The sequence below is a fragment of the Pristis pectinata genome, chromosome 4 (genome assembly GCF_009764475.1).
Source record: "Pristis pectinata isolate sPriPec2 chromosome 4, sPriPec2.1.pri, whole genome shotgun sequence".
NCBI lineage: Eukaryota > Metazoa > Chordata > Chondrichthyes > Rhinopristiformes > Pristidae > Pristis > Pristis pectinata.
The window spans coordinates 13781201-13793440 of record NC_067408.1 but is presented as its reverse complement, the minus strand read 5'-3'; the positions used below and the strand labels follow the sequence as shown (position 1 = coordinate 13793440).

Below are 12240 nucleotides of genomic sequence, written 5' to 3'. Positions count from 1 at the left end.
TTCTAATTTGCCAGAGCTTGAATTTTTGTGGTAGTAATAAGTCTTCTGTACTGAACTAATTTACTTGCACAGTAGTGCATGTTGACTCAGCTGTTTATAGTAGCAAGTTTATTTTGCAAGTGATGTTCAAATTTTGTTATTTTGCAATGTCAAGAATGTCCAGATGGCTTTGGATATAAATAGTACATTATTTTCCCTCGTTTCTGAATAGAAGCAGGCAAATTGTTGACTTTGAAACTTGCTATTTGAGCAGTGCATGCTACCAGTTAATTATTATAGTTGTATGTGAGAAACTCTTTAAAAAAAAATATGGAAGGGGAAAAAAAGGCTAGCTTTGGATAAGAAATGTTTCGAGTACTTTTTTTTTATTGAAGTGTCCATTGTATTTTTGCCCTCTAACTAAAATGTTGAATATTGTAGATATAGGATTTTCTGTAGATACAGAAATTACAGATTCTAGGTAAAGTGAGATTATTTATGCATGTGAGAGGTGGTTAAAAAATACTTAGCCATTCTTACCCTGCCTTAATCTGGGTGATTTAAAATTGCAAGAATACATGCAGCAGGTCGGCAGCATGCTTATACAGATCAACTGTCATTTAGTCTGATGTAGAACATAGAACTGCACAGCATAGTATGGGCCCTTCAGCCCACAATGTTGTACCAACCTATATAAACCTACTCCACAATCAATCTAACCCTTCCCTCCTACATAGCCCATAACCCTCCATTTTTCTCACTTCCATGTGCCAATCTAAGAGTCTTTTAAATGTCCCTGTTGTATCAGCCTCTACCACCACCCCGGCAGTGTATTCCATGCACACACCACTGTGTGTGTGTGTTATGTTTTTTAAAAACAAACCTACCTCTAACATCTCCCCTAAACTTTCCTCCACTCACCTTAAGTGGATGACACTACTGCTGGTATTGGCCATTGCCACCCTGGAAAAAAGGTGCTGGCTGTCCACTCTGTCTATGCCTCTCATAATCTTATTCACCTCTATCAAGTCGCTTCTCATCCTCCATTGCTCCAAAGACAAAAGCCCCAGCCTGCTCAACTTTTCCTCGTATTTCCTCAAATCTCCTCTATACTCTCTCTGAAGCTTCCACATCCCTCCTATAAATGAGGCAACCAGAACCGAACACAATACTCCCAAGTGTGGTCTAACCAGAATTTTATAGAGCTGCAACAGTACTTCACAGCTCTTGAACTCAATACCCCAACTAATGAAGGCCAGCACACCATACGCCACCTTAACCACCCTATCAACTTGCGCAGCAACTTTGAGGAATCTATGGACTTGGATCCAAAGATCCCTCTGTTCCTCCACACTGCTAAGAATCCTGCCATTAACCTTGTACTCTCCCTTCAAATTCGATCTTCCAAAGTGTATCACTTCACACTTCTCCATCTGCCACTTCTTCACCCAACTCTGCATCCTGTCTATATCCTGTTGTAACCTACGACAGCCTTCGACACTATCCACAACACTGCTAAGCTTCGTGTCATCTGCAAACTTACTAACCCATCCCTCTACTTCCTCATCCATCATTTATAAAAATCACGAAGAGCAGGAGTCCCAGAACAGATCCCTGTGGAACACCACAAGTCCCTGATCTCCAGGCAGAATATTCTTCATCTACTACCGCCCTCTGCCAATTCCAAATCCATGCAGCCAAGTTTCCATGGATCCCATGCCTAATGACTTTCTGGATGAGCCTACCATGGGGAACCTTGTCAATTGCCTTACTAAAATCCACATCCACTGCTCTACCTTCATCAATTTGTTTTGTCACCTCAAAACTCAATTAGGCTAGTGAGGCATAACCTGCCCCTCTCAAAGCCATGCTGACTATCCTTACTAAGACTATGCTTCTCCAAATGCTTGTAAATCCTATCCGTAAGAATCCTCTCCAATAGTTTGCTACCACTAACGTAAGACTCACTGGTCTATAATTCCCAGGATTATCTGTATTACCTTTCTTGAACAACAGAACATTTGTCATCCTCCAATCTTCTGGTAGAACTCCTGTGGCCAGGGAGGATGCAAAGATCATTGTCAATGTCCCAGCAGCCTCTTCCCTTGGTAACCTAGGGTATATCCCATCTGGCCCCAGGGACTTGTCTATCCTAATGTTTTGCAGAAGCTCCAACACATTAGCCTGTTTTACGCTGACCTCACATTTGTCAAAGTCCCTCTCCCTAGTGAATACTGAAGCAAAGTATTGATTAAGGACCTCCTCTACCTCCTCCGCCTCCAGGCACGTTTCCCCCTTAATTCCTGAGCAGTCCTACCCTCACTCAAGTCATTTTCCTGTTCTTCACATACATGTAGAATGCCTTGGGGTTTGCCCTAATCCTAATCACCAAGACCTTCTTCTCATGTCCCCTTCTACTTCTCCTAAGTCCCTTTTTAAGCTCCTTTCTGTCTACCTCTCAAGAACCCTGCCTGATTTTTGCTTCCTAAACCTTAAGTATGCTTCCTCCTTCCTCTTCACTAAATGTTCCACCTCTTGTCAACCACGGTTCCTTCACCCTCCCATCCTTTCCCTGTCTCAGTGGGATAAACCTATCCAGAACCTCATGCAAGTGTTCCCTAATCAACCTCCACATTTCTTCTGTGCATTTCCCTGAGGACATCTGTTCCCAGTTTGCGCTCCCAAGTTCCTGCCTAATACCATTCTAATTAGCCCTCCCTCAATTAAATGCTTTCCCATAATGTCTGCTCCTATCCTTATGCATGGCTATGCTAAAGGTTAGGAAGTTGTGGTCACTATCTCCAAAATGCTCGCCCACCGAGAGATCTGTCACTTGACCAGGTTCATTGCCTAGTACTAGATCCATTTTGACCTCTCCTCTAGTCAGCCTGTCCACACACTGTGTAAGGAATCATTCCTGGACATACCTAACAAATTCTGCCCCATCTAAACCTTTTGCACTGAGGAGGTGCCAATCCATATTAGGGAAGTTGAAGTCACTCATGAAAACAACCCTGTTATTTTTGCATCTTTCCAAAATCTTCCTACTTATCTGCTCCTCTGTTCCAGTAGCTACTTGGTGGGCCTATAGAATACTCCCAATAGATCACAAGATCACAAGACAAGGGAGCAGAAGCAGGCCATTCGGCCCATCGAGTCTGCTCCAAGGAAAAGGGAAAAAGAAATGGGGTGGGAAAAAAAAGAAAAGAAAAAGAAAAAAAAGAAAAGAAAAAGAAAAAAAAGAAAAGAAAAAGAAAAAAAAAAGAAAAAAACTATTCTAATCCCATTTTCCAGCCTTATCCCCATATCCCTTGATACCCTGACTATTTAGATATCTGTCTATCTCCTCCTTGAACACCCCCACTGATCTGGCCTCCACTGCTGTGCGTGGCAAGGAGTTCCACAATTTCACCACCCTCTGGGTAAAGAAATTTCTCCTCATCTCTGTCTTGAAACTGTACCCTCTAATTCTAAGATTGTGCCCTCTGGTCCTGGACTCGCCCACCAAGGGAAACAGCCTAGCCACACCTACTCTATCCTTACCTGTCAACATTTTAAATGTCGCTACGAGGTCCCCTCTCATCCTTCTGTACTCCAGTGAGTACAGTCCAAGAGCCGACAAACGCTCATCATACTTAAGCCCTTTCATTCCCGGAATCATTCTCGTAAATCTCCTCTGAACCCTCTCCAACGTCAGCACATACTTCCTAAGATGTGGGGCCCAAAACTGCGCACAGTATTCCAAATGAGGCCTCACTAGCGCCCCGTAGAGCCTCATCAACACTTCCTTACTTTTATACACTATACCTCTCGAGATGAATGCCAACATAGCATTCGCTTTCTTAACCACCGATCCAACCTGGTGGTTAACTTTTAAGGTATCTTGTACGAGTACCCCCAAGTCCCTTTGTACTACCGCACTATCAATCTTCTCTCCTTCTAGATAATAATCTACCCGCTTATTTCTGCTTCCAAAGTGTACAACTGCACATTTCTCAACATTGAATTTCATCTGCCATTTCCTTGCCCATTCTCCTAAACTGTCTAGGTCCCTCTGCATTCTTTCTATTTCCTCTATGCTCCCTACTCCTCCACTTATCTTGGTGTCATCCGCAAACTTAGCCACACAACCATTTATTCCATCATCCAAATCATTGATGTACAAGGTATAAAGGAGCGGCCCCAACACCGACCCCTGCGGCACACCACTAGTAACCGGTAACCAACCAGAACGAGATCCTTTTATTTCCACCCTTTGCTTCCTGCCAACCAGCCAATGCTCCACCCATTTTGCTGACTTCCACCCACACTGACTCGGTAGGCGATCCATCCACTATATTCTCCCTTTCTGCAGCTCTGATGCTATCCCTGATTGATGCTATCCCTGATTGGCAATGCCATTCCACCCCTCCTTTTTTTTTTAAACCCCCCTCCCTATCCCTTTTGAAATGTCTAAACCCCAGAACATCAAGCAGCCAATCCTGCCCTTGTGATAGCCAGGTCTCTATAATGGCCACAGCATCATAATTCCATGTACTGATCCATGCTCTAAGTTCATCACCCTTATTCTCAATACTTCTCGCATTAAAGTAAACATATTTCAACCCATCCAACTGACTTCATTTATGCCCTGTCCACTGCCTATCCTTCCTTGCAGTCTCTCTGCAGGTTGCATCTACCTTATACCAACTGCTCCATCATCTGACCTAACACTCTGGTTCCCATCCCCCTGCCAACATAGTTTAAACCCTCCCCAACAGCTCGAGATATGTTTTAGCCTGGGTGATGGTGATTGGGTGACAACAGTAGTTGCTTTGTTACCATGCCAAAATTGCCAAAAGCCAGAGCCGGAAGGTTTCAAGAAAGTTGAATTTTAAATTATTTGACAGAAGCAAGATTCTTTCAGTCCACAAAATGCAACCATTGACCTACACTAACTTTCCTAGCCTGGAATTTCCTCTTGTAGCAATTAGCATATCTAGTCTGTACTACTTCTGCCCTATTTTAGTAGCCAGTTAGGCACTTAGCTGGCAGTTCTGGTCAGCAAGTGACGTATTAATGGGACATTAAATCAGAAGTAATGTGTCAGGCAGCAGCTGTGAAGGGAGAAACAGGTTCAAGGAATGACCTTTTCATCAGTGGTATGAGATATGTTTGGGTTTTCCTGCCAGAAGAACAACATTGGGAGTTGGGGTTGGGAATTGCTGATAAGCCTAATTGTTTACTTGATCAGTGTCCTCAAGTGCTTCTGGGCAGCAGAAATCCTAGGATAATGATAATTGAGAACAGTCAAAGGTATGCACTTGTAAAACATTGATTGCTGAAAGATTAAACTTGTTTAGGGGTTTGTGAAATGTACTGTGTTACGATAGCAGGTTGCACGAGTTGCTAAAGTAAATATATGGAGAGAACTATAGTTCAAAATAAACTGTTCCACTCAATTATCTTGACAATCTTTTCCAAAATTAGTGTTCTTTGTAATTTTTTGGTTAAGATTTGTAGGAAACATTACCTTTATTAACATTCCTTTGTTTCTTGTGACAGTTCATGCTTGAGTTATGATCACTTCCATCTTCATTGCTTTGGCTATTGGAAATGCAGAAAATAATGATTTGATTTGTCTCTTTTTCCTCCTTCATTCGCATACTGTCCTTGTGTGGCCTACTAATTTCTTCCCAATTCAAGATCAAGCAGGTTTGTGATCTCTACTTTTTTTGTCGGTGGAATTTTTTTTTGTATACATTTTTCTGTCTGGGCATCGTCTTTGCAAGAACCAAACACAATGCCATTTAAAATAAAATGTTTCATTGCATGTTTACAAAGAAGCAGCACAAAATCCTAGAACAATTAAAATGAGCAAATGACTATGGTTCCCCATAGATTTTGGTCCTCGGTAAGGTAGTGATGATTAGGCCACAGTTGGTGGATCCTGGAATGCTCTGACTTTTGACAGGTTGCTTCTATCAGAGAACTTAAAGTGGTAATCAGACACATTTAAAATTAATTCAGCCTTAAATAATTAAAAGTTTAAAAATATCAAATAATTTATTTAAAGACATCTTAAAGTACAAACATTAAGTAAAATAAAAGTAAGCAGACATCTTTGTTTAGCTTGTCTGTTTTACTTGGATGTACTGTGCCCCTTTTTCTCTCGGACTCTTGGATTTTAAAAAAAGCAGATGCTAGAAATCTGAAATAAAAACAGAAAATACTTGAAATATTCAGCAGGTGAAGGCAGCATCAGTGGAAAAAGAATCAGTTGCGGTTTCAGGTTGTGACTCTTTGTCAGAATTGTCTGTTCTGAAGAAGGGTTTTTGACCTAAAACGTTAACTCTGCTTCTTGTCCCACAGATGCTGCCAAACCTGCTGAGTGTTTAGAGCACTTCCGATTTCTCAAAGTTTGAGAGTCAATGTATGGGCATGAAAGTCAGTGATGAGTTCAATTGTGAAGGTGACTTATTTGGCCAGAGCTAAGTAAATTTGGCCAAATCTAAATATGTGATCTGCACAATGAGATAACACAATTTATTCTGTGATGAAGGAAAGAAGAAGGTATCTCCAGAAAAGATGGCGGAAATGCAGGCAAAGATTGATGAAGAGAGAAAAGTTCTTGAAGCTAAGCTTGACATGGAGGAGGAAGAAAGAAACAAAGCAAGAGCAGAGCTAGAGAAGAGAGAAAAAGACCTGCTGAAAGCACAGTAAGATAAAGAATATAAAGTTCACTTAATGATTTTTGAAGTGCAAGTCACAAAAGTTACTAAAATATAGTTGTAATGATGGTGAAAAGGTTAGTGTTTGCTTTCATTACTAACATTAGAGGCAAATTGACATCTGCACAGGCACAAGATTTAAAGGGGACCTGTGAGGCAAGTTTTTCCATGCGTGGTGGTGGCAGAGACTTGATGGGCTGAATGTCCTCCTGTGTCATAGATAATACTGCAAATTTCATATTTTGTTTTATTTCTGATGTCCAACATCTTTAGCAGTCTGGTATAAATAAAAAAAAAACTGCAGATGCTGGCAATCTAAAATAACGGCCGAAAATGCGGGAAATACTCAACGGGTCAGGTAGCATCTGAGAGATTGAAAATGATGATTTTTGTTCTTTGGGATTTTAACTTGTGGTTAAATAAAGCCTTGTGTTTTCGAGTTTCTTCCCCATAAGTTCCCACACAGAAAATCAAAACCATTTGTACGAACATACAAACATTTGAATTAAGGGTAGGAGCAGGTAACACTACCTTTGAGCATGCTCCATGTTCCAATATGATTGTGGCTGATCAGACTGTAACTATAATTACACTCCCAATGCCACCTAACCCCTTCCTCATCAAGAATCTGCCAAACTCTGCCTTAATTTTTTTCAACAACTCGCTCTGCTTGTTCCATTCTTTTGAGGAAGAGAGTCCCAAAGTCTTCAGATGGTTACATTTGAAGATTAATTGTTATAGTATAATTTAGTCCTATTTAAAGTTATACATATGTTCTTAATCTAACAAAATATATTGAGTCTCATAGTTAAATAGCAATATTTACCCAAATTTGTGAAGATGTATTTGATTGAAGAATTAGGGTTTCTCCAGATTATAGATAGAGAATCTGGGGGTGGGATACACAACAATGATACAGGCAGGTAGGTGTATTTACATTATAGTTTATATTTGTATTTTTAGTTTTGCAGTATCTGGTTATATCCACTAGATGTGGCTATCATATCAGTGAAGGGAAGAGCATAAAAAACAGAAGCCATACTGGGCCATTCAGCCCTTCGTGCTCTGTCACTCAGTAGGCTCATAGCTGAACTTTTACCTCGGCACCACTCGGGGCACTAACCCCATATACCTTGATTCCCTTGATATAGGGGGCTTAGGAAGTTAGTAGCGTAATATTCTTTTTCTCTGTGCTATGTTTCTAAAAGTCAGTCTTTAAGAGCAAGACGTGATTGCATTATTCTGGAAATTCGGTTGGGCATTTCTATTCACAAATCATCTTTGTCTTGTGATTTCCACTTCGATTACATTAGGGTCATGACGTTGCTGATGTAATGTTCTTTTGGAATGTTCCTGGGGAAATTAGATCATGTTGCACCAAGGAGCAACTGTTATTGATCACTGTAAAATAACTATTTGAGGGAGGTGTACTGCAGCAGGCGTAGTTCAGAGCTGGGAATGTGACTCGGCTTCAGAAACTGCATCCCCTTTCACTTGAAGGAAAATGTGCTCCTGAAGTGGTTATTGACCTGTCAATAAAAGAACCCCTTTGATGCCACCCAAGAGTTGTTAATGCTGGGGGATTTTTGTGCAAATGAAATCACAAAGAATTGCATTCCATCAGCAGCTTTTGCCCACTTCGATGTAATTCTGTATATTTCTCCTCATTCCTCTGCTTTTGCAACATGACACATGATCTTAGTGAGCATCTTGAATATTTTCAAATTAATGCCTTTAGTTAGTTACTAGTACATAAATGCAATACAATTAAAATTCTGGAGGAACATTGTGCACCATTCATCTCATTGACAGTTGCCCAGAAAGATTTCACAGCTTTCAAAAACTTTGTTATCCAGTATTTGATCCTCTGTCTGATCCAATGTTTGTGCCTTCTAAAGGTGTCTGAACAAGACGTGGACAGTGAAATACTGCAATCAGTCACTTTGAGCAATCATTACTGTGTAAAAATATAAGGTTAAAGCAGGAAGTATAAATTAGGTTTAAATCATGTACAGAGAGCAGAATGAAGATTGGAAAATGTCTATTATAATTAGTCAAGCATTATAAAAATAGCAGTCAAAGCAATTTGTAAAAATATCTTCAACAATAATGTCAGTAAAAGCACATTAATTTTTTCAGGACCAGATAAGTTGTTTGTCTGTTATTATCAATTTACAACACTATTTAAAAATTGACTCAATGCAACATAGTGGCTATAACCTTTTTTGCCCTTGGAGTTGAGCTGAGGGATAAATACTGTTACTTCCTGCATTATGAGACTAATGCAAAATTCCAGTCTGTGTTAACTTGCACTTGGATTTAAAAAAAAGTTTAGTAATAACAAAATACATTAAAAACTGCTTGGTACATTGTGTGAATAAACCATTTATTACAAATATTGCAGAAAGAATGCTCTTTGAAAGTATTTTCTGTAAAATGTTTGCAACCATGATTATGGTAGAATTTTGCATCAGATGTTATTGGCAATTTAGTTATTTTCTGATTAACATATTTAGTTGAAGATTTTTGGTAGTCATTTACCAGATTTGCTTCCTCTTTCTAGGAGATTTACTTGCATTTTATTGACTGAAGATAATAAGCACAACATCACATTCTACTACTCTACGGTCTCACACTACTTTGCTTATAGCTTGGTGTTTTTCTTATTCCTTTTAAAGAGAATTTACATTTTAATGTTATTTATTACAAAATAATTGAGTAATGAAATCCTTTCACTGGACCTCTTAGGCAAGAACATCAGACTTTGTTGGAAAAATTGTCAGCTCTAGAGAAGAAGGTGATAGTGGGAGGAGTGGATCTTTTGGCAAAAGCTGAAGAGCAAGAGAGGCTGCTGGATGAATCTAATTGTGAACTGGAAACTCGCCGGAATCGTGCAGAACAACTTAGGAAGGAGTTGGAGGAAAAAGAGGTTAATGCTCTTAACACAGTCCTAGTATCACAAAATTGAAACGTTACCTCAGTTAATCTAATGATGTGTGGTTTAAAAGAATTGAAGTCCAAATTGTTGTCAGCCTTTTCTTGGTTTACCTTGCCTTTTTTCCCTGTTGCTTCCAATCTAGATACTTTTTACCAATTGAAAAAGTAAATAAACCAGGTTATAGCACAGTGCTGTACAATCTGGATGAGTAATTCATTCATGATTAAAGAAGTAGGCAGATTCAGAATACAATAAGACCCAGTAAATTGTTTAGTGTGGAAAATAATAGATATAACTTAGTCTATATAGATAGCCTTGTATCTCTAGCTACATTCTTTGCATCTTCAGCCCATTTGATCCTATCTTGTACCAAGTACTGCTTACCAATAAATCTTCCCTATGCTGACCTACATTTAAGATTCTCTTTCTGTTTCAATAACTTCAGGGTCGCGTCTCTTATTTCCTATCTCTGTAATCTCCTTCAACAAAAAAAAAAATTCTGTTCATCCATCTTGGGCCTCTTGCCCCTCTGCTATCTGACTCCTGCAATTTAATATTCTGTTCTGTGGCTTGGTGCACTACTTTTCTGTGAGTACACCTGTGTGAAATAACCTAAACCATTTTTTTCTTCATTGAAGGTACTTTAACACACACAGCCTCCTCTGTCAATCAATAACTGTGGAGATTCAGTTGCTCAGTATATCCAACGCAGATGAATGTTTTTTTTGGGTATTAAGGGAATACAGGGTTGGGGATAAAAGTAATGGTGAATGGCAGATCACACATGAGGGACCAATGGCCTTTTTCTATTTTTGCATCCCTTTTGTAGCATCATTTGATATCTGGGTTCCTTGCACTGAAGTTTCTTCCCTAGACATTTCCATTTTCATCTGTTTTCCTGTTTCCTTAAAATTTCCTCTTTTTAAATGAAGATTTTTGATTTTGATTTCTCCTGTGCCACCCTCCCTCTTAATAACCTGTTTGTTGGATTGGAGCACTTCATTTGTCTAATTATTTCTACAGAATGATCTAGTTCATCTTTCTTAATTGAAGACATTTTACTAAAACAAGTAGTCACCTCTGTCATTCATCATGATGAAACTACATTAAACAGAAGTTAATAAATTATCAAAAGATCTCAACAACGTCTTTTTTGCATAGTATAAAGCTTTTGTAACAGCTGTAGGAAAAGATAAAACTGTCCTCAAGGTTGCATTCATGTATGTTATTGCTAAAAATGTCCCTTTCTGTCTTGTTTTTTATTAAAGCAAGAACGTCTAGACATCGAGGAGAAGTATACCAGTTTGCAGGAGGAGGCACAAGGTAAAACAAAGAAACTAAAGAAAGTTTGGACAATGCTGATGGCAGCAAAGTCTGAGGTGAGGAAACAAAAATGTTTGATCTTACATAAGATAAGATATCTTTATTATCTTTACATTACATATCTTTATATGCACATCAACACACAGCGAAATGCATCGTTTGCATAGTATTCTGGGGGCAGCCCGCAAGTGTCGCCACACTTCCAGCACCAACATAGCATGCACACAACTTCCTAACCCATACATCTTTGGAATGTGGGAGGAAACCCACGTAGACACAGGGAGAACGTACAAACTCCTTACAGACAGTGGCGGGACATTTCTAGGACATGTAAGATTTTCTTGTACAATTGTATTTATTCTGCTTTAAACGTGACTAGATGCAGTTGAGTATATTAAATTCTGAAAGTCCAAACTAGAAAAGATATTCTTTAGAACATGTAAGAAAATCTATATTTACAGCATCCAGTTTCTCACTTTCTCATTATTTGTCTTACTCAGCAATCCATGGGAATAGTGCAATTTCTGCATCTACTTTAATATATTCACTGTATGGAATGCCTGCACAGAGTGCACTGAAGTATCAAGCTTAGAACTTAGATTATAATTTAAGGTTGACAGGAAAGGCTTGCATTTGAAAAAGAAGTGCCAAAAAAATTATGAAAATTATGAATAATTTACTGGTCACTTCCTAATTATGTGAGTGCCTTTTCAATGTAAAAGTAAAGCAGTTTAAACTTGCTCTAATTTGACAATGCGTAGAAGAAGTCCAGGTGGAAATAACCCCAATGTCCAGGTTTTTGTATTAAAACATTCAGGTGTGATATGACAGCATTACCAATGGTCTGTTTTGGTTTTTATTCAAAGATGGCAGACTTGCGGCAAGAACATCAACGTGAGATTGAAGGGCTGCTGGAAAATGTGAGACAGCTAGGCCGAGAACTCAGACTCCAGATGCTCATTGTTGACAACTTTATTCCTCAAGAATACCAGGTCAAATAGATCTTTAACGATTTGCTTATGTAGGGCTTTTTTATAAAATTGAATATTTTGCACTTATGCGTTGAGCATACCTTTGTTCAGACGTGTAAACAATTATGTTGTTTGGATTGTGCAGCTTTCATGAATGTAACGTGATTTCATAATACACATATCACTGCTCCGTGTTAGGTTTTGAGCATGGTTTAAGGGGTATTTCGTGATCAGGAATTATTAGGTGGAAAAGAATAATCAAGGAAATGCAGTGTGTGCATAAAATGAAAAGGAAAACACCCTTTTCTGTGAATGGTGA

At 39.1% G+C, this 12240-nt stretch overlaps 1 protein-coding gene across 2 annotated transcripts in view; it reads left to right on the top strand.

Moving 5' to 3' along the window:
* The window catches only part of kif3a (kinesin family member 3A), a 52818-nt gene that overhangs the window by 26199 nt on the left and 14379 nt on the right, over positions 1–12240 (top strand). For both annotated transcript variants that reach the window (XM_052014209.1, XM_052014210.1), the window contains exons 10-13: positions 6521–6677; positions 9438–9618; positions 10896–11006; positions 11817–11942. In XM_052014209.1, the coding sequence (XP_051870169.1) occupies positions 6521–6677; positions 9438–9618; positions 10896–11006; positions 11817–11942 (575 nt within the window). The remainder of the gene's footprint in view (positions 1–6520; positions 6678–9437; positions 9619–10895; positions 11007–11816; positions 11943–12240) is intronic.